This window comes from Salmo salar, chromosome ssa03 (genome assembly GCF_905237065.1).
Source record: "Salmo salar chromosome ssa03, Ssal_v3.1, whole genome shotgun sequence".
Taxonomy (NCBI): Eukaryota; Metazoa; Chordata; class Actinopteri; order Salmoniformes; family Salmonidae; genus Salmo; species Salmo salar.
In genome coordinates this window covers 32,961,918-32,987,773 of record NC_059444.1, presented here as the reverse complement: position 1 = coordinate 32,987,773, position 25,856 = coordinate 32,961,918, and the positions used below count along the sequence as shown (strand labels likewise).

General features: G+C 42.7%; 1 protein-coding gene across 2 annotated transcripts in view; it reads right to left on the bottom strand.

The window, feature by feature from the left end:
* Positions 1-25,856, bottom strand: part of LOC106599824 (arf-GAP with GTPase, ANK repeat and PH domain-containing protein 3) — a 219,631-nt gene that overhangs the window by 66,517 nt on the left and 127,258 nt on the right. For both annotated transcript variants that reach the window (XM_014191164.2, XM_014191163.2), the window contains exons 9-11: positions 21,943-22,029; positions 12,943-13,047; positions 6,426-6,597 (exon numbers count right to left, since the gene is read on the bottom strand). In XM_014191164.2, coding sequence (XP_014046639.1) covers positions 6,426-6,597; positions 12,943-13,047; positions 21,943-22,029 — 364 coding nt within the window. The remainder of the gene's footprint in view (positions 1-6,425; positions 6,598-12,942; positions 13,048-21,942; positions 22,030-25,856) is intronic.

The window sequence follows — 25,856 nt, the reverse complement described above, 5'->3', positions numbered from 1 at the left end:
GCTATTAATCTATAGGCAATGTTTCAACTTGTCAATTTCAAGTTTTATTTTCTAACAGCAGCTGGAATTGAGGTGTGTTCCGCCTCCTCATTAATTTACATAGAAGTAGCCCATTCACTGTTGCGGACAATTTATGTTTGAGGTTTTACTGAGTGGGACAAACTTCTCTCTTCGTGGAGAGCCCAAGCACTTCCCCAGTGTTTCCGCAGATCAAGTATGCAGACATTTGCGCAGTCTTGCACAAACGTTTTCCTCGTAGCACATTTTCTGTCTGATGCTCACATTGCCTTCATTCTTTTTTTAACTTACAAATAATAACTTTGGACATGTGTGCGTTCCTATCAAAGTAAGTGCCTTATTTTCGGTATTTTGTTGTTGTGTCTACTGTAGCATACAGTATGTGTGTATTTATGTAGCATAATGTATTTACAGTTTTATACACACATTTTCAAGTACTGGTGACAAATAATGCATTCTGATTGTAATGGACACCTATGGATGTGTGTAAAATCATTTTTTGAAGGTTGTACTGATTATGATGAGCTAATGATACGCTATTTGCCAGCTATGGCGCCATGTTTGTTGACATTATACAATGAATTCTGGATGTCACGTAAACATCTGTCAGACCAAAGATGTTATAATGAGGTGAAGGAATGGTTCTGGAGTAAACTTGCAGAAGTGAATGAAGGGAAGTGAATGATCGTAGACGACACACCCCCTTCAACATGCATAATGCAAACAGACCAAACTCATCTAGTCTCCACTTCTTATCTTTGGTTGACGTGAAAAAACAAACATGGTGGTGCACACAAACTACTCATAATCGGATTACTTCAGATTTTTCTGAAAGTGTTTTACTCAATTATTTCAAGGAATGGTGAGCTCACCCATGATGTGATGAATTGTACATAGTAATTGCTATTAGATCATTCATATTGTGGTTTCTGTCAGCCGAGAGTTAGCTTAATATTACTGCTTGTGTTATGTCAATCTTTCCTCAGTTAGCGCTAGGACTAAAGTAGCCTACATTTTCCGGTTTGGATGATTGTGTTATGCTGTTGCTACTTCTATGTATGTCTGAGCATTGCATCCAAAAATAAACTGGTCACATTCAGGACATAACTTTGTAAGGACTGGGTTTGTGCAAAATGATTCTGTGAAAAAACAGTGTGGCCAGCTCAAGCGCTGGATGTTCTAAATAAGCGCTCTCATCACACCGGTTTGACCGTAAGCTGCAAGGACGACTGTAGAATGATCAAACCCGTTCGGTGGTACGTGTCAAAGGGTTAATGAACAAAATAATTAACTATTGATTGAATTCATTTGGACGTAACATAATTTCAACTCAAACTATGCCATTCTATTTGAAAATACATTTTATTAGTCTTATAATATTTCTTAGGACCTGCATAAACTAATGAATAATGGATTTATTAATATAGACGGCCAACCACATCGGCACACCACAACAACCACTAATCGCCGGCATGTGCACGGGAGGTATAAAAAGAGAATGCAGTCAAGAATGAGGTAAAAATGGGCCTGTTTGTAAGGGGGTCATATAAACACTGCCCATTTTTTTTTTACAGGCAAAATACCATCAATTATATGTGAAAGCAGCATAAGATTGCTAGTAAACACCTGCAAGTTAATAGAAATGTCCAAAATCTCTACAGCGATCATGTAGGCCTATACCGGTATTTAAAACAATTATAGAACTATGTTCATTTGACATGTTCATTTGACAAATATAAGTGTGTGGCAGAGAGAGAAAAGGAATGGTTTCCATGCTGAGTAGGAGCAGCAGCAGCAGGGCTGGCTCTTGCTGTGGCTGTTAGCTAAGTAGAAGCGATGGATTAGCGAGTAGCTACAGAGCGGCGGTAGCGGTAATGTCGTCTTGACTCTCATTTCTCTTTGGGCCGGCGCGACCATGCATGCCCTCAGAGGGCTGATGAGTCGTGACGCCGAGGCCTGACCCAACCGGGGAGTTGTTGCCATTATGTACAAGTAAAAGGATAACGAGGCATTAATGCTAATGTGGGGGACCGAAGGAGGGAGGGAGGGAGGAAAGGAAGGAGGGAAGCAGCACATCATCAACGGCTGTGGCTGTGCAATCCACCACCACTATCATCACTATCACTACTCACTAACACCGCCTGTCTGATCGCCCGCCACCACCACCCCACCCACACCCTCCTTTATGGCTCAGCCCTGTCATCTAACTATCCACCCCTCCTCAACCAGCCTCATCCTCTTTAGGAACCATTAGGGGCCAGCCCCAGCCTCCACACCCACACCAGGCTGGTGGCCAGTGAGACCGAGGCATGGTTGTGGTGGTGGTCAGTAAGTCAGTCCGTGCCCACTGGTTGGACTGTATGTATGTGTAGCCCAGAGCAAGAGGAAGAGTGGTTTACAATGTATAAGGAAGGAGCTGTACAGCGAGCAAACACAGGCACACACCAGCCCCTCCCTGCGCCTTTCCCACAGACGGTACATCTCTGCCGCCCATACGATTGATTAAAACTGATGGGCCTCATTAATACTTTGATACAATGCATCTGTCGTGGGTGACACCATCGGATGCGTATTAACGGAGAGGATCATATTTAAAACGGTTCCGCTGAACACTCAGAGAGAGGAAAAGGAATTAAGGTTGCACACTCTTTCACTCATAGACACATGGGTTCATTCATTTACTCTCTTTCTCTCCATCTCCTATCTCCCTCCCTCCCTTCCTCCCTCCACCCCCTGTGATTATAAAAGGTCTTTAGATCCATGGAAGTGAATGAATTACCAAAGGCAAAGACAGGGTTGTGATTCAGACGCCATGAATGACAAATTACCCCTTTGTTCCCTTCATCAATTGCATGCCTAATGAAATCAAACTCACGCCGATCGCATCAGGAGAGGAGAGGGTGCTCCAAACGGGAGAAGACCTGCCGTGATTTGTAACCTTTCTCCCCTAAGTGGAGATTAACGCAAATCGTCTCGTATTGTTCCCCTCCCGGATGCAAAAAATTGAACCTCTAGAATGGGGTGTCACAAAGATATCCTTTACTAGCTCTGCATTTACAGCTGAGTGAAACTACACTGAGTGGACAAAACATCTTTCCATGACATAGGCTGACCAGGTGAATCCAGGTGAAAGCTATGATGTCACTTGTTAAATTCACTTCAATCAGTGTAGATGAAGGGGAGGAGACCAGTTAAAGAATACATTTTAAGCCTTGTGACAGGGATTGTGTATGTGTGCCATTCAGAGGGTGAACGAGCAAGACAAAATATTTAAGTGCTTTTGAATGAGGTATGGTAGTAGGTGCCAGGCGCACCGGTTTGAGTGTGTCAAGAACTGCAACGCTGCTGGATTTTTCACGCTCAACAGTTTCCCGTGTGTATCAAGGATGGTCCACCACCCAAAAGACATCCACACAACTTGACACAACTGTGGGAAGCATTGGAGTCAACATGAGCCAGTATCCCTGTGGAGTCCATGCCCTGACGAATTGAGGCTGTTCTGAGGGCAAAATGTGGGGGTGTATATACCCATGCAAATACAGTAAAATAGTGAGAGAAAAATAAGAATTCATTATAAAAGACAAAATCTTTTTTTGTGGTTTTCCTCTTTCCGGCCCCCAGAACCACTCCTCTCCCTATCTCTCCTCTCTCCTTTCCCTCCTACAGATACATGGACACCTCTGCTCTCTTCTCCTCTACCTTTATCCTGAAGGTTAACTCTTGACCTCCACCCCTTGTCCTTCACTCTGTAAACTCCTATATCTTCTCTACCATTTGACTAATTAATGTGGTCCAGTGGGGTCCTGATGTTCAAATCCTGGCCAGGACCCAAACAAATAAGAAAGGGCTGGGCCACAAGTGTTCTCTGCTGTCTGGTCTGTCTTTTCCACTACTGCACACTCCAATTAGCTACAGCCATGGCAGGAGTAAACATGGACCCCACTCCTCGGCCGATAGAGGACGCCCTCGTTACACCCCCCCCCGCTATCCCCCCTCTGGGGACCACTCTGCTAATTAGTATTAATTACTCTTAATCCTAAACCCTAAATCTAATCACTGGCTTCTCCTCGCCTCTCTGGGCCTAGCTGCCAGAGCAGAGCAGGCACCCTCGTAGCCAGCCATTCCAACCAGTCAGCTAAGTCTATTTATAGGCCTGTGTGGACTGGAAGGAAGGCATTGGTATTGGCAGGACACGCAAGTCAAGCCCCAACCTGATCATTGTTCCTGTGACATTACATACAACCTTGGCTGATGGAATTTAGGTCACAGCAAAAATATTACATCTGGACAAAATAAAATGTCCCTCGATGGATAATTCTTATTTTTTTTTCTTTGAAATTGATTATTATGAACAAATTAATTATATTTAACGGGGATCTCATTCATCAATTCCCTATTTAGTAATTGAAGGTAGATTCTAATAGCCTTACAAGCACTCCTTCAGTAATCCTATCATTGTTTTTATATTGTGTTGGCTCACCTGCATAATGAAAAATCATACATTGAGACAACTGGCTTGTAGGGACTCATTTTATGACATTGTACCATAATCTAAAGAGCTTTCACATAATTACAGCAACAAAATACATATTACATACATAAATTCACCTGTTAGGAGTTTACTTTATTGTACCCTCTGGGCAGTGAATGGTATTAATGTGAAACCCCTCTGAATACTTTAGTGTCCCTAGTGTCTCTTTCAGTCCATTGAAGAACCTCTATTGATTGTCTGTTGGACTGGACGTGAAGTCGATAGAGGTTTACACACAATTGGACTGGGCATCAGGTTGCTTAGCTTAAGCTATTCAGTTGATGTCCTGCAAATGACTTGGTCTGTGGTTGTTCACAGTGCTTGGTTGGGGTTTGGCTCGAGGTAGAAGTTGTTCCTATAACCGCAGACCTAAAATCAGATTACCTTAATCCCAAACCTGACCATAACCGTTACGAGGAATATCTCACCCCGTTTCAGTCATTAGTGGGGAACTTCTGCCTTCTCAGTTTGTCCATGTTAAAATACACCACATGACCAAAAGTATGTGGACACCTGCTCATCGAACATCTCCTTCCAAAATCATAGGCATTAATATGGAGTTGGTCCCTTTGATGCTATAACAGCCGCCACTCTTCTGGGAAGGCTTTCCACTAGATGTTGGAACATTGCTGCGGGGATTTGCTTCTATTCAGCCACAAGAGCATTAGTGAGGTCGGGCACTGATGTTGGGCGATTAGGCCTGGCTCGCAGTCGGCGTACCAATTCATCCCAAAGGTTGTTTGATAGGGTTGAGGTCAGGGCTCTGTGCAGGACAGTAAAGTCCTTCCACACCAATCTTGACAAACCATTTCTGTATGAACCTCGCTTTGTGCACGGGGGCATTGTCATGCTGAAACAGGAAAGGTCCTTCCCTAAACTGTTGCCACAAAGTTGGAAGCACAGAATCGTCTAGAATGTCATTGTATGCTGTAGCTTTAAGATTTTCACTGAAACTAAGGGGCCTAAACAGCCCCAGACCATTATTCCTCCTCCACCAAACTTTACAGCATTCTCCTGACATCCACCAAACCCAGATTAGTCTGTCGGACTGACAGATTGTGAAGCGTGAGTCATCACTCCAGAGAATGCGTTTCCACTGCTCCAGTGGAGGCGAGCTTTACACCACTCCAGCCAACAATTGGCATTGGGAATGGTGATCTTAGGCTTGTGTGCGGCTGCTCGGCAATAGAAACCTATTTCATGAAGCTCCCAATGAACAATTCTTGTTCTGGCGTTGCTTCCAGAGGCAGTTTGGAACTTGGTAGTGAGTGTTGCAACCGAGGACAGACGATTTTTACGCGCTACCCGCTTCAGCACTTAGTGGTCCTGTTCTGTGAGCTTTTGTGGCCTACCACTTCACGGCTGAGCCGTTGTTGCTCTTAGACATTTCCATTTCACAATAAAAGTACTTACAGTTGACCGGGGCAGCTCTAGCACGGCAGAAATTTGATGAACTGACTTGTTGGAAAAATCGAGCACTTCCGCCATGCAATCTCCATAGACAAACATTGGCATTAAAATGGCTTTACTGACTTTTAACGATGCGTTAAAAGTCAGTAAAGCCATTTTAATGCCAATGTTTGTCTATGGAGATTGCATGGCGGAAGTGCTCGATTTTATACACATATGTCCACATATGAATGCACTAATTTGAAGGGGTGTCCACATACTTTTGTAGATATAGCGTACATTTGTCAAACACTTTCAAGACACTTCAAAGTATTTGAGGTGTGCTTCAAGCTTTTGGGATTATTTTATTTGTTCTATTGTAACATGTAAACTAAATCAAAGCTAGCTTGACATATGTTTTTGACCCAGATCTGGTACAGAGGTCTAGAATGGACCCACGGTGTATGGACTAGGCATTCCCTCTTACCTGTGGTGCCTACGCCCAGCTGCAGGGTGCTGCGGTCCTTGGTCAGCCCGTTTGTCTTGGGGCTGGCGGTGGGGGCGATAGTGGTGACCGCCCTGGGTGGTCGTTTCCCTGGCACCTTGACCGTGGTCCTCAACAAGTCAATCTCTTTCCCGTGCACGTTCTGCATGTAGTCCTGGAACACACAAACATCACAGAAACACACAGAGTCAATGTCGTCACTCTAAAACGTGGATATTTTATATAAAAAAAAAAAAGAAAAACGCAAACTGCCCCATTAGCCGACAAGAAATAACATCTCACTTTTGTTTTATGATATGACACATATCTTTCATCCACTTCAAAGCAAAATAAAAAGTACCAAAAGCGACTGATCGACAGCTAAGAGAAGTCTCAGAACATTAGGTATCACCTGTGCTCATGCTGCCTCACAAGCTAGCTCGCTTTTAGAGGCTTAATGAGTAGACTAATGAACACAAACAGTCATTCTCTTTCAATTTGGTCATTTGATTTCCATTTAAAACAACATCACCATCCCAAGTGGATGAGGAAGGAAAGCCAAGGTGAAACGCATTGATATCAGCAGATATCAACGAGGAGAACTCTGCGCTCTGCTCGGCCTTTTACTGGGTGTGCCCCCCCCCCCCCATCTCTAAATCTCTCTCTTTTCCTTTATCACAGTGCCATAAAGCACTCATCTCTTCCCCTGCCTCTTCTCTAATTACCCAGCCAGCTAGCGCTCCTCATTCTCATTTCATTTTATTGCTGGAATTAACAGCCAGATCGAAGCGTGCAAAGCTATTAAGATGTGTGATTAAGCCACATTCAATTAGTTTCTACAAACAATTTAATTGATGTAGCAGATAGAATTAACAGAAGGTGATTGTGTGGATGGCTTGGCTGACTGCGAAATTAAAGGGATCCTCGCTCTCTCGTTCCATGTCTCGCTCTCCTACCCACCTTCTCTCTTTCCCGGTTGCTCTCGCTCCCAACCCACTCTCTCTCTCTCTAACACCCTCTGTCTCTCTCTCTCTAACACCCTCTGTCTCTCTCTCTCTAACACCCTCTGTCTCTCTCTCTCTAACACCCTCTGTCTCTCTCTCTCTAACACCCTCTGTCTCTCTAACACCCTCTCTTTCTCTAACACCCTCTCTTTCTCTCTCTCTAACACCCTCTCTTTCTCTCTAACACCCTCTCTTTCTCTCTAACACCCTCTCTTTCTCTCTAACACCCTCTCTTTCTCTCTAACACCCTCTCTCTCTCTAACACCCTCTCTCAATGCCCTCTCTCTCAATGCCCTCTCTCTCAATGCCCTCTCTCTCAATGCCCTCTCTCTCAATGCCCTCTCCCTCTCAATGCCCTCTCCCTCTCAATGCCCTCCGTCTCTCTCTCTCGCTCTATAACACCCTGTCTCTCTCTCTCTCAATGCCCTCTCTGTCTCTCTCTCTATACCGCCCTCTGTCGCTCTGTTTCTATAACACCCGCTGTCTGTCTGTCTCTCTCTCTCCCCTTCTCTCCCTCCCCCTCTGTCTGCTTGGTTGATCAGAATGGGAATAAACAGGTGTCTAGTAATGTAACAGCAGTTCCTGTTCTGCCTCACCTCTGCTCAGTAAGTTAGCAGACAGACACTCCAGACAGAGCTTATAGACATCCCTCAGGTGACCTACGACCTATAATGATCTAGATCTACAGAGCTGCTAACAAGTCAATTACATACGGGTAAATTCCAAAATAAAGGAAACACTTAAGGTACTTCCACACAGGTATGGCTCCAAGTTAATTATAAAAATGCCCAGTTGTTCATTATTTTGGCTACCATGGATAGAAGAGAACTCAGTGACTTTGAATGAGGGGTCTCAAAGGAGCAGAGGGGGTTTAAAGTGTATGTGTTTGTGTATGCGTCTGTGTGTGTGTGTGTTTCAGTCACCAGATCTCAACCCAATTGAACACATGGGAGATTCTGGAGTGGTGCCTGAGACAGCGTTTTCCACCACCATCAGCAAAACACAACATCTCTAGTGCAAGAATGGCGTCGCATCCCTCCAATAGAGTTCGAGACATTTGTAGAATCTACGCCAAGGTGCATTGAAGCTGTTCTGGCCCAACTCCCTATTTTGTCAGTTACCTGTACATCACTGTAATGCTACATTGCTCTGCTAACAATGGCTACTAAATTAATCCATTATCATGTCACGAGAAGAATATCATCAAATCAAATTGTACTAGTCTCATGCGCCGAATACAACAGGTGTAGACAGTGAAATGCGTACTTACGAGGCCCCTAATCAACAATGCAGTAAAAAAATAAAAAATAAGACATAAAAGTAACAAGTAATTAAAGAGCAGCAGTAAAATAACAATAGCGAGACTATATACAGGGGGGTACCGGTACAGAGTCAATGTGCAGGGGCACCGGTTAGTTGAGGTATTTGAGGTAATATGTACATGTAGGTAGAGTTAACTATGCATAGATAATAACAACAGAGTAGCAACGGTGTAAAAGAGAGGGGGGGGGGGGGCAATGCAAATAGTCTGGGTAGCCATTTGATTAGATGTTCAGGAGTCTAATGGCGTGGGGGTAGAAGCTGTTAAGGAGCCTTTTGATCCTAGACTTGGCGCTATGGCACCGCTTGCCATGCGGTAGCAGAGAGAACATTCTATAACTAGGGTGGCTGGAGTCTGACAATTTTTAGGGCCTTCCTCTGACACCGCCTGGTATAGAGGTCCTGGATGGCAGGAAGCTTTACCCCAGTGATGTACTGGGCCGTACACACTACCCTCTGTAGTGCCTTGCGGTCAGCGGCCGAGCAGTTTCCATACCAGGCAGTGATGCAACCAGACAGTCTCGATGGTGCAGCTGTAGAACCTTTTGAGGAGCTGAGGACCCATGTCAAATCCTTTCAGTCTCCTGAGGGGGAATAGGTTTTGTCGTGCCCTCTTCATGACTGTCTTGGTGTGCTTGGACCATGTTAGTTTGTTGGTGATGTGGACACCGAGGAACTTGAAGCTAATCTATGATCATAAAACCAGATTTAGTCTATTTAATGTATGTTGCAAGCAAATGACAATGCTTTTTCAAGTATGAATGTCTTTGCTGAGAAGTGTTTTCAAATTGGACTCTAAGCAGGGGCGGAAATCCCGGGGGGGACGGGGGGACATGACCCCCCCCCCATCTGGGAAAAATATGATTTGTCCCCCCCAATATATCACTGAAACATAACTATGTAATTTAAATAATATTAATAATACGCAATGAAAGCAATTGTGCTGATTATAGACACTTAATAGCGCGTTTTTAAGTTTCAAAAGATTGCGAGCCCACCACCCTTTGCCTCACAATGGTTTGATCCACTGCCAGTTCCTTAGTTGGCAAGGTAACAGAGGGGTCGTGTCTACTGTCTGAAAGGCACTCAATGAACGTAACTGACGTAAGGTTAATCCAGTCAATCGCGCACACACACTAGCTGAATATGCAGAGCTAGCGCGCAAATATTAACTATTAAGCTAGCTAGTACCTATTCCATTTATGTGGCGTCGTCAAAGATGGAATCTTTGCTATCGTCAATTTATTCCAAGATCAGCATGCAGATGATGTAAGTTACTGCTTCAAAGTCCCTGTGATAAGGTTAGCGATAAACTGAAGTCCAAACTGAACAGAACTACACTCTCTTCTATCATTGTCTTAAATATATTTAATGGTCTCGTTGCAAAAGCTAAATTGTCGCAAGGGAACTTTTATTTATTTATTTTATTTCACCTTTATTTAACCCGGGTAGCAAAGATTATAGCAAACACCACTGAAACTGAATTGGTGCTCGCTAGCTTTGCAAATTCAGCTATTGTTGGAAGCCAGCCAATATGAAACAAACTATTAAAATTACAAAAGGTTGCAGCATATGTTGTGTAAATGGTGAACTCATACAGCTGTCAACTCTTGTCATTTTAATCCGTTTCACATTTCCTAGCTACCTTTTAGATCGAAGCCCAAATAGAATGATAGAAGATGATAGAAGCCCATCTCCTACTGTAAATAACCTACACACTGTGTGTGTGTAGCCAGCCAGCCAGGTAGAAAAATGGCAGAAAAATAAAAGACGGACATCAGAGTATTTTTCAGTACACCAAAACGCAAAGTAAGAACCCTAGTAGCCTAATATCTCAGACTAGTTGATAAAATGTTCATAAGAAAGAAATGAAATTCTAATGGAAATGTTTCACAATGATGTCATTAGGCAGAGCAGGCAACAGATGGCACACAGACAGCAGAGTTTGGGACAGCTATACAAGGACAGACTGGCAGAGACAGGGAGTCTCAGGTAAGTTTGTTGAGTCTTTGTTTGGCAAAATTATGAAAGGTTCTCAATTTTTTTTGACTTGTAAAATAGGAACGTAATTGGAAAATGCCATGGATAACCCCACTCTCAACTTAAACTGGTGACTGAACTAAGATTTGTTAAAGGCAATGGTATTGCTGTTGTGATTAGTTGTGTAGTTTTGGGTACCGGTAGTTAGGAGTACGGCAAACACCTTATTTCTTTGGTTCCTCAATATACATTTACCATATTACAATGTAGGCTATGTGTTACAGCACTACTTTTGGTGTCCCCCTCAGGAATTGCTCTTGAGAAAATTTCATGTAATTGTCCCCTCCAAAGTTGATATCAGATTTTCCCCCCTGACTCTAAGGTCAAACAAATCTGGAGTTAAGGTGTACAAATACTTCTCCAACTTTCACTAAACATATGCTAACATATGGAATTGTTTTAAGATGGTCATACAATGGATCATTTAGCTATTTGAATTAGAGTTTTGGGGGTTATTTGATAAAATATTGAATTTGGCATTTACTACTATAGCCCATAGAAACTAATTCAATAACACATTCATAAACGGCAAAAAATACAGCCAAAAAAGAAATCACCAGGAATAAGGTTTGGAAGTGTGTCATATATAGGAGATATACACTACCGGTAAAAGTTTCAGAACACCTACTCATTCAAGGGTTTTTATTTATTTTTACTATTTTCTACATTGTAGAATAATAGTGAAGACATCAAAACTATGAAATAACACATATGGAATCATGTAGTAACCAAAAAAGTGTTAAACAAATCAAAATATATTTTATATTTGAGATTCTTCAAAACAGCCACCCAATGCCAAGAGTGTGCGACACTGTCATCAAGGCAAAGGGTGGCTATTTGAAGAATCTCAAATATAAAATATATTTTCATTCAACACTTTTTTTGGTTACTACATGATTCCATATCTGTTATTTCATAGTTTTGATGACTTCACTATTATTCTACAATGTAGAAAATAGTAAAAATAAAGAAAAACCCTTGAATGAGTAGGTGTTCTAAAACTTTTGTGTAGTGTAAGAAGTGTAGTGTAAGAAATCTCAGGAAATATGTATTTTTTGACACAAAAGTACTTCCATCCTTCCCTCCGTTTGTATGAGTTACCTTCAGACGAGTCACATGACACTTTTGGAACTCGTCCATGTTCCTCAGTCTCCCCTTTCCATAGAGTAGTCATAACAGTTAGTAGCTCAAACGGTTTGGACCCTCGGTATCCCACTGATGCGAATGCGGTGGATTGAGACGAAGCCCACGCCAAAAACCTGATCTCTCTCTAGCTTAAACTGATGGATTTTGATAGGGATTTTTTTATTATGTTGTTATGTGTCAATAGACTCTTAAGGATTAAATGCAAAGGCGAGAACTCATGAGTGGGAGTGGGAGGGGTTAGAGGTCTGTAGACCGGGACAAGCAGGGCATGAGGCAGCCGTGTCGTGCTGTGGGGGGGGTCCTGACTGAGCTGTCTGCCGACAGGCTGCAGCGGAGTGTTTAAGAGGTATTAGTGGCCCAGCGGGACTCTGACAGAGACGGATGTGGCAGGTCCCTCAGCCTCCAACAAGCGCCACGCACAGTGGCGAGCGCCATTATAAATACAAGCTAGCGTGGTGGCCCGGGCGTGGCAGGCACACAGCAGACCCCAGCAGTAGCAGCTAGCGCCATGCATGTCTCCATTACCATAACTCCAGGACCGGGTGTAACACGCGTGATATGAACCCGGGTCTCCCACGGGAGCAACCAACATCTTAGACTTAGACCACTAGACCAAGAGGGCAGACACTGGTTTTGCAGTTCGCAGGAAGGGCTACCTCATCACGTGACCATGAGCAACCATGCCCGACTCAAGCACCACAGAGGTGTGGGGGGGGGGTAGAAATGACCACCATCTCTGCCTCTCTGTCCCCACCTCCACCTTATGATCGTAATAACAGTCATCTAAGATGGACTTCTTATAATCAGAGGCTGAAAGATCTCTGCTAGCTTTTGTGTCTCCCTGGAAACCGTGTTTATAAATGTATCAATATGTGTACATTACGTTAATGTTAAATGGTTCATTTCAACTTTTTGTGAGGGACAAGCATGCACGTTGTTGTTTCTCTATTCCCTACATAGCTAAAACGGTCCACTGCACACGGAACTATACCAAATGCAGGGATACTCACATGTAAACTTGGGTGGTAGGTGAGGAGGCCGTTGTCACAAAGTGTGACGTATTTCTTCTTCCACTCCTTATTCAGGGACTTCCCACTTCTCTTCAGAAGGATGCCCTGGAGGAGAGAGAAGAGGAGAATAAAAAGGTCAGAAAATGTCTTCCTCCTGCTAAACACTGTGGACTAAAACATATACTGCAACAAACTTGGGATGACAATGAGGACACTTGCTCTATCCTTAGATCTGACCAGAGGGGTGATTTTACAGGAGCATGTTGCTTGTATGTATGTATGTATGTATGTATGTATGTATGTATGTATGTATGTATGCATGCATGTATGTATGTATGTATGTATGTATGCATGCATGTATGTATGTATGTATGCATGCATGTATGTATGTATGTATGTATGTATGTATGTATGCATGTACAACCTTTTTCAACCTTCCAACTTATGATTCTCATTTGTCACTGTAACCTCATGGTCAATGCAACTCAACAGCGGTCACTTGAACCTTCATAATTGGTCCTGTCCTACCGCAAACTACACTCTTACAGTCAAAGTGAGCAGAGACAATCCAATTTGCCCCTTGTATGCATTCATCCCTATGTCCTGACCAGTTGAACTTTGGAGGACCTCTCCATCGAGGGATTAGGGTGTGTGATCTCCCCCTCTTCAAAGGCCTGACTTAGTCCCTCTCCTCTATTCCACCACCATTATCTTCTGGAGCCTCTTAACTCCTCAGATGGTTGGCCTTATCTGCTTGGACAATCCTGGGTAAACAATGGCAGTTCCTCTGCAGGAGTTGGCCAAACACTGGGCTCTGTGGGACTGTGAGGGTTCTCTGGGGGTATGGACCAGGGAGGACCAGGGGAGGGGCACGCTTAATTAGGGGATTACCAGGGGAGTGTTTGTGCTTTTACAGCCAGGGTTGTGTGTGTGTATGTGTGTGTGTGTGTGTGTCAGTGTTAAATAGGGTAACCTCACCCTCCAATATTGTCCTAGGCTGGGCCGTCCTGCAGAGCTGTATAATTCTGATTAACACATCAGCAGCTGACCCTTGCTGACCCAGGCACCAGGCTGGGGGCCGACAATCATCCTAATCCCGGCCCCGCTCCCCCTGCCTTGATCTAGCCCTGACCTACTCATGCTGGGGCCCCAGGACAGCCTCTTTATGCCCAGAGAGAGGACCCCTATACCCTGCTGAACACATCCATAACCTCCCCCCCCCCACTGGAGGGCCCTAGCAGGCCTCTGATCATCACTTTGTGTGGTCTTTTCTTGAAGTTTAACCACTACCCAATACCTGTTTTGCCATTTTAACAATGACATACTGTTATTAGGGATACTTCAAAAGTATTTGTATTCTCATGTGCGAAACCTGGTGTTTCACATACATACTGTTCATGATTTGGTCTTTATGACCCGAAAGCTTGGTATATGAAATGACTGAAATTGATCTTAATGTGCACAGACTCTTTTCTCCATGATTTGGTCAATAAAAGAACTGTAAACACAATATAATGGCCTTATGATCACATGAAGTAAATGGTCCCGTCACAAGGCTTCTGGCGACGGCGTAATGCATGTTTTACACACAAATAATGTTATACATCTCCTGTCCTTATTGAGCCAGCCATAAATCTATACATGTAATCAGTGGACCAACATAAATTCATCACTGGTTTGAAAAGATCAATACTAATACTGAGAAGTAGTCCAATGTAGGGACTTTATACAACCCCTTAATTCATCTGACTGTCAGAAACAAAAGCAGAATAACATTTTTTTTAAATCCTCTAATATATTTGATCAGATTGAGCTTCCATTTAAAACAATTTGAATAATTGAGTTATAATTCACATTTATATTAGAAGAATGATTTGATCACTTACAGCAACTACAGTGTTATTTTATCATGACCGAAATAGAGTCAATGGGTGCATGTCGTGAAGACTTTTTAAAATTTTATTTTTAAATTGCGTTTCACCTTCTGTCTCTCCTTCCTTCCCTCCTGCTCTCTCTGACTCACACTCAACCATGATCCCCATGTTCAGGCCTTGTGACAAAGGAGACCCGGCCGATCGCCAGACGCACTCTCCGTGTCCAGATAATTGCCATATCTACACATAGGAGATATGGTCTTCCTTTTCCATTGTCACGCTCCTGGAAGAAAAGCTGCATCCTGCCACAGTGGCTGAGTGATAGCCCGGGCCCTTTGTGACAGCCAGCCGGAGGAGAAAAGGAAGAAGAGAAGAGGGGTTTGGGAAAGGAGGAAATTGAGAAAAGAGAGCGAAGGCCAGAATAAAAAAAAATAAAAAAAAGTGTTGACAGCTCCACGGCAGTGAGTGTGTTGTTGCCTTTATTTCAAATGTTTACAGATAGGGAGGGGGCTCAGGGTCAGTGGATTGAGGGAGGGGAGGGGGTGCAGTGTATAATTTGCCCAATAGGGGTAATTAAGCTCACATTGGCACTTTGATTTTCCGTATTGTGCAATTGACTGGCCAGGGCAGGCCATAAGCTACTCTTAATAGCCCCCACCCACCCACCACTCTTGGGTAGATCATGGGACGAGAGCTGGCCAGGTCTTATCTTATTGTCTTATTGTAAGTTGCTATGATACCCACCAAGGGAAGAGGCCCTACTTCAGGCCATCATCATATGAGTAGAATGAATGGCAGAGCTCACAGTAAGTATCTTTGGGGGGGGGGGTGATCTTTAAGATCTCTGTCAACTGACCTCTCTCTCACCTGACCCTGCTGGTCTAATCCCCTTAAACCTGACTTAAACCTGACTTAACCCTGGTTAATGATATGGAGGGAATTGCACTGGTCATTACAGTAACATTCTGATTGGGATCAAATGAGACTCAATAAAAAGGTTTGCATACATTATATTTGGCTTGTTTGGCAATATTTTGTTGCTGATTTATTTATTTGGCCATTTCTACTATGTGTTTCATCTGTCATCTTATACTTGTAATAATTCTAAATGTGCAGGAATGTGGACAGTGTCCTGAACAGCAGGGAATGCTTGGCCTACCACGTTGAAAGCCAAGTGTATACTTTGACCGTTCCCGTAATTCCCGGTTAAGAAGGATAATGCTAGGATTAGGATACTGACCCTTGCTGAAAGCCCTCATATAATCAGGAGAGAATAGTAATCAATGTGTCAATCACGCCTCATCCTGGTTCTTAGTACAAATTACGCCAACTCAGTGTGATGTTTGATTCCACTGTACTTCATACAGGCTATTTAGCTTCACTTGAAAGGAAAATGTATACTAAAGACTCTATTTTCTTAACGTTTTCTGTTGAAAAACAACATCCAAAGTATAAAGTCGATGTACCTTTGAGAAAGACACTTAACCCTAATTGCTCCTGTGGCGGCAGGTAGCCTAGCGGTTAGAGCGTTGGGCCAGGTTTCTGGATCGAATCCCCCGAGCTGACAAGGCAAAAACAAAACCTGTCGATCTGCCCCCTGAGCAAGCCAGTTAACCCACTGTTCCCCGGGCGCCAAAGACGTGGATGTGGATTAAGGCAGACCCCAGCACCTCTCTGACTCAGAGGGGTTAGGTTAAATACGGAAGACACATCTCAGTTGAATACATTCAGTTGGACGACTGACTAGGTATCTCCCTTTCCTGTAAGTAAGTAATGTTTACACACTTAAGGTTAAAGAAAGATGTTGTTTTGAGCAAAATTGTTTTTGTTTTTTAGACAACTGCAAACTTTATGAGTTGGCAATTCAAGGCATTGGTCTGATGTTGTCTGCCCCCCTCCTTACTCGTGGGAACAATAGAGGAGTAATGGAGGAGCAATGGAACCCACCCGACGACCTTGTGCCACGTCATGTCATACCCGAAACAGCTATTGAGATGTGCCTTTAAGTAAATCAGGTGATCAATGAGGCGAAAAGGAGACGGAGTGCATATTCAATGACTATTAAAACTATATTTGGTGCTTGGTTACATAGAAAAGCTTGTGATCCTTACACTTGCGTCGACAGTTTTCAGTGTTTTATTGGAATATTATAATTACTCAAAGTGTTTTCGGGAATTTATTTCTGGGGACGAGGAAAATATATTGATTTAGAAGCTTACGTTTTCTTGGGAAATTAAAAGACAACAAAGTGAGTATTTTTCTAATAACATTAGAAGGTAAAATAAAATACATCGGATGGATATAACAAATACTGCCTTCAACGAAATTACAAGCCACAATCTCTAATGCTGAAAAGAATGCCTTGTCAATATGTGACACCTACATACTACAATGTGATTGCATAATATATCACAAATATATATTACAAATATACAAATGTAGAGTCTAAATCTTCAAACCCATCCAACCTAACAGCTACACATCCAGAAAGTAAGTAATCTAAAGATTATGATCTGTATGTCTTGATACTTTGCAGGGAAATTCTCCTTTTGATGTTCCTTTTCCTTTCATTCTAAGAACCCTCAGGGTTCAGACAGCACTACTTGCAATGGGATTCTAATGATTACAAGCTTTAATGGTTTCTTTCATTTGTAATGTGGTATCACATCGCCATCTAGTGGTTGTAAAGTTGTATGATTCAGCCCACCCACAAAGCAAACATTTTCTCAACACTAACATAAACACACTGGCCAGATAAGGAATAGTATGCTCAAAACTTTAAAAAATATACATACATTTTTAAATACACTCCCCCCTCCGTATGTGTTCGGACAGTGGAGCAAAAATGTCTAATTTGGCTCTATACTCCAGCATTTTGAATTTGAGATCAAATGTTGCATATGCAACAGTACAGAATGTCAACTTTTATTTGGGATATTTTCCATAGAGATCCTTTTAATTACAATTAAATGTAGTATTCTAATTCCTATGGTATTTTCATTCATATCTGCTCTAACGTTTATAAATGAAAGCACTTTGTGTTCCTAGTCCGCCCCATTTGAAGAAGTCATAAGTATTTGGACCAATTCACTCATAGTGTATTAAAGTAGTCAAAAGTTTAGTATTTGGTCCCACTTTCCTTGCACACAATGACTACATCAACCTTGTGACTCAACAAACTTGGTGGATGCATTTACAGCTTGTTTACAGCTTGTTTTTCCCAATAGGAAGTGAATGGTGAATAATGTACTGTGTCATTTGTGTCACTTTTATTGTAAATAAAAATAGAAGACTTTTGTGAACAATTCTACGTGAACATGGATGCTACCATGATTGTGAATAATCATCACTGAATAGTGGATTATGAAAGTTACAGAGGGACAAAGATCATATCCCTGAAAAATGCTAACCTCCCCCATTATTGGTAATGGTAAGAGGTTAGCATGTTTTGTTGTAGCCTCCGTAACTTTCTCACTCATCCTTATTCATGATTTTTCTTAATCATGGCATTAACAGGATTATTTAGAAGAAGAGTTCAGAAACATCTAATATACTCACAAAGAAAATTACGCCAGTCATCATTCACCATTCAGTTCCTATTGGGCAAAACATCACTCCAGGTTAATTGCGTAATGCCGGTTCTCTGAGAATATGAGTGAGATGTCTCACTATGGAAGAACCAATCACACACATCTGCCGGAGTCAGACATGTCGAGTGGCGAATGAGCTGAGCCCCTCCCTCTTTATAAGGAGCCACGTTCCTTGCGCTCTTGCGAGCAGGGAAATGCGGTGCGACATCTCACTCATATTCTCAGCGAACCGGGCTTACGCAAGTAACCTTGAGTTCTCTTTCAAATACTAGTTTCAATGTCTCACTGGATACAGCCAACTCCCATATAGCAGACTCTCCGAAGCCAAGGCAGTCGCTACAGTCACCACTCAAGAGGCTCTGACACTGAGGACTGTATGTGCCAAATAAGGTGCAGTGAAACTTAGTAAACCTGAAAAAATATATTCAGGGTGGCCCAACATGCCGCATCATAAATCTCTTGTACAGAAATGCCTTTGAAGAGTGCACAAGAGGTAGCGATACCTCTGGTGGAATGAGCCCTCAGGCCCTCTAGGGGCTGTAAACCCTTGCAATTATAACCCAGTATAATAGCCTCCACTATCCAATGGGATAGTCGTTGATGAGAGAGGAGCCTACACTTGCAGGGAGGTGCCCAGGACACAAAGAATTGATCGCTCTTTCGTAATGCTCTCGTTCTATCCAAGTAAATGTGCAAAGCGCGAACTGGACACAAACGGTGGAGACGCTCCTCCTATGTAGAAGAGAAGGGCGGAGGGTGGAAAGCCAAAAGCTCTTGATGAGGCAATTATAAGTATTGCCGACCTTAGTCATAAAGGTGGGGTTAGGTAGAAAAGTCACCTTGGAAAACCCTGGGGCAAACTGTAGGCACAATTGGTGGAACTGACAGCGTGTGCATCTCACTCACTCACTCGCTTTGCAGACGTCAGGGCAATCAAGTAAAGCAGTTTTGAAGGAGATATTTAATCTACATGCTTTCCTACACCTCCAAAGGCTGCTGCGAAATACCCTGAAGCACAATAGACAGGTCTCAAGACGGGGCTAAAGGCTTGGAGACTGTAAGCGACGATCCCCCTTCATAAAACAGCATTGGTAAAGGAATGATCTGCCTTAGGTCACACCACTTCTCAAAACCGAACCACTTGTTAACATACAGTGAACATGTAGAAGGGGCTCTGGCACTCTGGAAAGTCTCAATGACAGTGGCAAGCTTGTCACATCACATTCAGATCCATCGTCTTACGGGCCAGGACCATAGGGCCAGGACCATAGGGCCAGGGTTTCAGGGTGAGGGTGGAAAATCTCTGTTCTCTTATATCAGAGGATCCCTGCTTAACGGTAGCTGCCAGGGCTGGTCGTAAATAAGGAGAGTGATCTCTGCTAAGCAGAGCATCCCTGGCCATTGAGGGGCTACTAAGATGAGGGATAAGCCTGGTTCCCTCGCTCTGACTAGTATCAGGCATAGAGGAGGAAAAGCGTAGACCATCACCTTTAGCCCGAGAGGGGATGGCCTTGCCGTGTTAGTTAGCCTGTTTTACGCCGTCTCGTAGACTGGATCACCGCAGGTTGGGACTGGTTCAGTTAGTAGGCACCAAGCAACTTAATACTAGGCAAACTAAATATGAGAGCTAATCTAGCTATCGGCAGATGGTCGTTAGCTAGCTAGCATTCGCTGTGAGGGCTAGTAGTGTAGCTAAAGCTTGCAAAGGCCGGTACTCAGTAAAACCTTACAACACTCGCAGGACTCGTTTGAGAGCTGCATAAGCAGCTCAAATTGTATTTGTCACATGCACCGAATACAACAGGTGTAGACCTTTCAGTGAAATGCTTACTTACAAGGCCTTGCTAACCGGATTATGCGTGTGCGAGTCGACGCTTGGCCGTGAGGCTGTGGCGTTAGCTAGCAAGTGTTCCCCTTGTTGGCTAGCGCCGCGGATGGCGAAGAAAACCATTTGAATAGCGCTATAGAATAGATTCTCTTTTGACCATAGTACATTGAGGTGTAACTGGTCAGTTTAGCCAACAAAACGAGAGAAGCTGGCTTTCCAGCATCATCGAGTCGCAAGGGGGTTCAAGTGCCTGCCTGAGGCGGATTAGCAGTGGCCATAATTAATTGAACTAGAGTCTGACTGGGTTGCGGTTAAGCCACTGTTACCCTTCCTTTGACCCTAATTCGTGGGAAAAGGCCTGCTAATCCAGTAGTGCCTGCTGCGAATTTAGCCTTGATAGGCATGAGCTAGCTCATTAGATGCCTCGTGGCTAATGGCTAGCTGAAGTGAGTAGTGTGTATAAATACTAAAGCTGTGGGGCTAACGTTCGCCTCATGGGCCAATAGCCTAGCTAGTTTAGCACAATGCTAGAAGACAAGCGTGTTGCAGCGTAGTTCTTCGGTGAACATAGAGACTCGCTTGACCATCAAGCTGTAAAGCTGGGTCGGGCAGTTTAGTCAACACAAAATTAATCAACGTAGGTTGAGCTAAACGAGAGAGGAGAGCTAGCAATTCTACCGTCTGTACAGGTAGTAAGATCAAGTGGTGGTTAGCTAGGCCTTGCGGCCTCAGCTGGACAAGTCTCAGTAGCTAGCCACAACTGGAGACTTAGAGCAAGTAGAAAATAGCAAAAAGCTAATTCTACTCTTAGCAAAAACATTCCTTTTGGTCAGTACACAACATGAAGGACGAGAGTGGGGGCACTACGTTGAGCAGCGTTAACCTCGCGGTTCGCCTGAGAACAGTTAAGCAGGAAGACAGTGATCAAGTCGAGCTTAGGGAGCATAGTGATCTTTGCAAGGAAGAGAACGAGAGTAACTAGAGGGTGGGGCGATGGGCGCCTTATAAAGAGGGAGGGTCTCACCTCATTCGCCACTCGATCTGTCTGTCTCCGACAGACGTTGTGTGATTGGTTCTTCCATAGTGATCCACCTATTCAGCGAATCCCAGAGTGAGACATCAAAACTAGTATTTGAAAGAGAACCCAAAACACAACCAAAACAAACTGCAAATGCATCCAACAAGTTTGTAGAGTCACAAGCTTGATGTAGTCATTGTGTGCTGGGAATATGGGACCAAATACAAAACTTTTGGGCTACTTTAATACACTAGGTAAATTTGTCCAAATACTTATGACTTCTTCAAATCGGGGGAGTAGATTTAGAAATGAAAGCACTTTATATACAGTAAATCAGATCTGTATGAAAATACCCTCAAATAAAAAGGTGACATTCTATATTGTTGTCTCATATGAAACATTTAATCTTTAATCCAAAACACTGGAGTATATAGCCAAATAAAAACATTTGCATCACTGTCCAAATACATACAGAGGGGAATGTATGCACTAAAGGGTAGAAATGTGCTACTTACACAGTGAATGTGCTATACTTACCTGAATACCATTGGTGATCAGAATGTGGCACCCTAATCAATAAAGTGCACTACTTTTGACCAGGGCCCTGAGCAAAAGTAGTGCACTATATAGGGAATAGAGTGTGATTTCAGACACAATCTATGACTAGCGTAGGAGTAGAGAGACACTCACCTGTTTGATGGGTATGGCCCTTCCACTGCCTATGCTATCTGTTTTACTGTCAGTGGTCTTTGCCTGTTCACTGTTGGCTTTCCGTGACTGCAAGGAAACAAGAGAGTCAGTCGGTCACTGGAAAAAACATGGAGGGGGGGAGATGGGGAGATGGGAGTTGAGTAAGGTGCATGTATCAAGATGAGCATGTGGGTCAGAGGTAAGAATGTTTGGAGGTTGGGGTGTGTGGGATGTGTGTGTGTGTGGTGTGTGTGTGTGGAGAGCGGTTGGGAGGCGAATTCAACGTCGCAAAACAAAATTCTCAACAACAACAAAAGCTTTGAAAATAAACAAACAAGCAGACCAGCGTAACATACAGCGGTAACATTGACATGCGTGCAGTAATAAAAAAAGACCAGACCAGAACAGACCAGACCAGACACTGAAGAAACATCCCAACACATAATAGGTAGTAAACCAAAAGACGACCACACATTGAGTCATGACTCAGTCCTGTAAACCCATGGGAGATCCATCCCTCTGTTAGGCCCACAGTGGACCCTTCCAGATCATAGAGGAACACCCCTCTCTTAGGTCCACATTGGGCCTTTCTAGGTCAGTCCAAATCAAGTTAAGGCCCAGCTGGGCCGTTTTGCATAGATACATTGACAAGTCAAGTTGAAACGCAATAAAAAGGAGAAAAGGCAGGTTGGGGGGGAAAAGGTTATTATGAAGAAAGTTATCATATAGGAGTTTCATATAGCGTTTCCTTTCAAATTCCTCTGAAATTCCTATTGGAACACCAGGAGGGAAAATACATTTCAAGGCATTCACAGTGTTAGGGTTAGAAGTACAGCTGCAGTTGAACATGGTCATTACAAACAACAGTGGAACACATCAGTGAACAGGTGCAGCAGCACATTTCACCAACATCTGCTGCAAACACATTACATTTCATATGACAGACTGTGGAGGGAAAAACAGTCGAGCAGTGAAAATAAAGTATTACCCCATTTTCTGACAAACACAGTACTTGTACACAGAATATCCCCAAAGCACGGACTAACAGGTGAAATACAGGAAATGTCACTCATAACCAACAGACAAGACTGTTATGGTCTCACTCAGAACAGGATGAAGGGATGCCCAATCAATCACCAATGGAGAGAGGTAGAGTCTGAGTTCAAGTAAACCAACTCTGGTTTATCATTTTCAACATTTTATTTTTTTATTCTGATTATTTTTGTTTCTATACAGACACCATACAAATCAAGGTCACAGGTTTCACTCCCAAATAAGATCAACAGAATGAGCCAAACATTGCAGTTCCCACAAAATATAGGATGGACAATAAAGGCATTATTTTTATATATATTTCATATATGTATATAATATACTTTCTATAGAGTACCATTGTAAATAAAATACAATACAAGATATACAGAAGTCTTATATTTGTCAATCCGTAAATTATATAAAAGCGATTATGGAATAAGTTCATAATCTTCATACCAAACCCAAATTGAAATATATAAAAAATAAAATTAAAAAAAGTAAATAAATAGCAATAATAAAGGATGGAGAAATGGATAATTCCAAATCATAGTCAAATTAAATAAATAGACACTACATTCATACAAGTCGGTGCAATCCATTTCCCATTAGTTATTCATTATTTTGTATGATACCACTTGTGCCTGACGCCCTACTCTAATTTTTATGAAGGCCTTCATAAAACTACCCAACTTCACCTAACATACCCTTATTTATGTTTGCCACATATTCAAGTCCATTCAAGACTTTCCCTGAAAAGAAAGAGAAATGAAAGAAAAAACGATGAAAAGAAAGGGGGGTGGGGGGAGGGGGGGAGTAAACCACAATGTACTTGGCACCTCTAGTCCTTGAGTCCTTGTTTTATGGCAAAAGGCAGTGTGATGTCATGTAATGGGGCCGTGTCCTTTGAGTGGTTGAATTATAATTCCAAGCGTGACTTGACTGTACTGTACACAGACTGTTTGTAAGGATGTGAAGCAAGGTGGGCTTGAAGGACGTGGGGGGAGGGATGGGGGGCATTTCCAGCGGAGAAGAGTTCCTACAGTCTGTCACAATCCAGAGGGTGAATTTGACTGTTTTTACTTTGAGCATGAACTGACTCCCAGATCTACTCAGCAACTACCAATGTTACATGTTGCTTTTTTTTGTCACAAAGTTCGATGGTTTCCATAGCGCACCTCCCGACCGAACATTTACGCAAAGGGGGCACTAGGGCAAAGCAGCAAAAACGCTCTAGTCCCCAGTCATTTCTCCTCCCGATTGGGTATGACAGGTCAGAGGGACAACTCATTGGGGTGAAATGTGCTTTTTTGATAGCACAACGCTCTTAATGCGGAAGGAGTTGGGAAGCCCTTTTTGTCGAAGAAAGGTTGGAAAATTAGCACGGATCTGGAAATATCAACAACAACAAAAAAACATTCCAGGAGATTATTTTTTTGTTTCCTTTAGAGTGGACATCCAGTACAAAAGGAACTAAAATGGCTGACAATTATACATGGGAGTTGATGGATATGAAATTTAGATGTGGCCAAAACAAATGTTAAAAAAATATGCAAGAAGGTATTTGTCATGACGGTGCTTTTGAACATAGCGAAAGAAGAAAAATGCCTCAAAACACCCCAGAAAATATATGAGATATGCCAAAACCTATTGATATGGTTACTAAACCATGGAAGCACTAGGAACATTTTTTTTGTGTACTCAGCTGACACCTAGTGGCCATTACTAATCATGACAGAAGTGGGCTGAGGGTGATGATAATGGCGGGTGAGACTGACTGACTGGTGATGAAGGTGGTGAAAAGACACGGTGGATAAGCCAACGTCTTTATGAGTAAAGCTTTTAGGACCTTTGAGAAATAAAAGCTCCAAAAGAGGCAGATTCACCAGTCAATTTGCAATGCACTATATAAAGAACAATATTTAAAAAGAATCAAAGTAGCCTCAGCTAATTCTAATATTCCAATGGTACCCAGTGCCCACTAAATCTATAGTCAGTAACCTAAATAAATTAGATTCATATTTTAATTATAGTTCAACATGAGTTGTTGGCAATAGCCTACACTTAAAAAAAATGGAGTTTTTGAGATTAGTCTACTTAAAAGCACTTCAGACACCCAAATCTGACTAGAGAGCATGACATGTAATTAGATCGTGCACTGGGATACAGAGTAGTTTATGTGGTCACTGTTAGTACTCTGATTTTTTCCCTCAGCCACCTTCGACTACGCATGTAGAACAGTAATACATTGTGCTTTAGAATGTATCATACAGCCAATACACGGTCTTATCTAAACTAAAATATATCAAACAGAAAGAATATTGGGAAAATGTTCCTGGCATATTCTAACTAGCAATACTGTGAGTAAAACACCTTGTGGATTCATGAATATGACCGCAAAGTTAGCCACAGTGTTGTTTCTAATTAGTTGAGTGTGTTATTGAAAGGTCTTTCTATCTGGTTGACAAGCCCACAAAACCCCTGAAGAAAAGGAAAGCGAACCCAAAAGGGTTGGGAGAGAAATAGACACTACTGTGTTGTATTTTCTATCAAAATAACCCGCGACGTTAAGGCTTCTTCTCTATCCTGACTACAACTCTCCGACTGAATCAAAAACGGTTAGGGATCACAACTACCCAGTACTCTGATTAGAAGAGGCGGCATTGCAAGTGTTATAATACTGACTTGCTAACTATTTGTGGCCGGAGAGAGAGAGATGTTCAAGACTACGGTGATGTGTGCGGCACGTTAATAATTCTGTTTCCTCAAGAGGCATTCCAAATTGAGATTGATGAAAAAGCAAAGTGAGAAAGAACGGATAGTCTTATCGTGGATGCAGCTTGGTAAACAAAACTTTAATTTTTCTCTTGTATTGTAAAAAA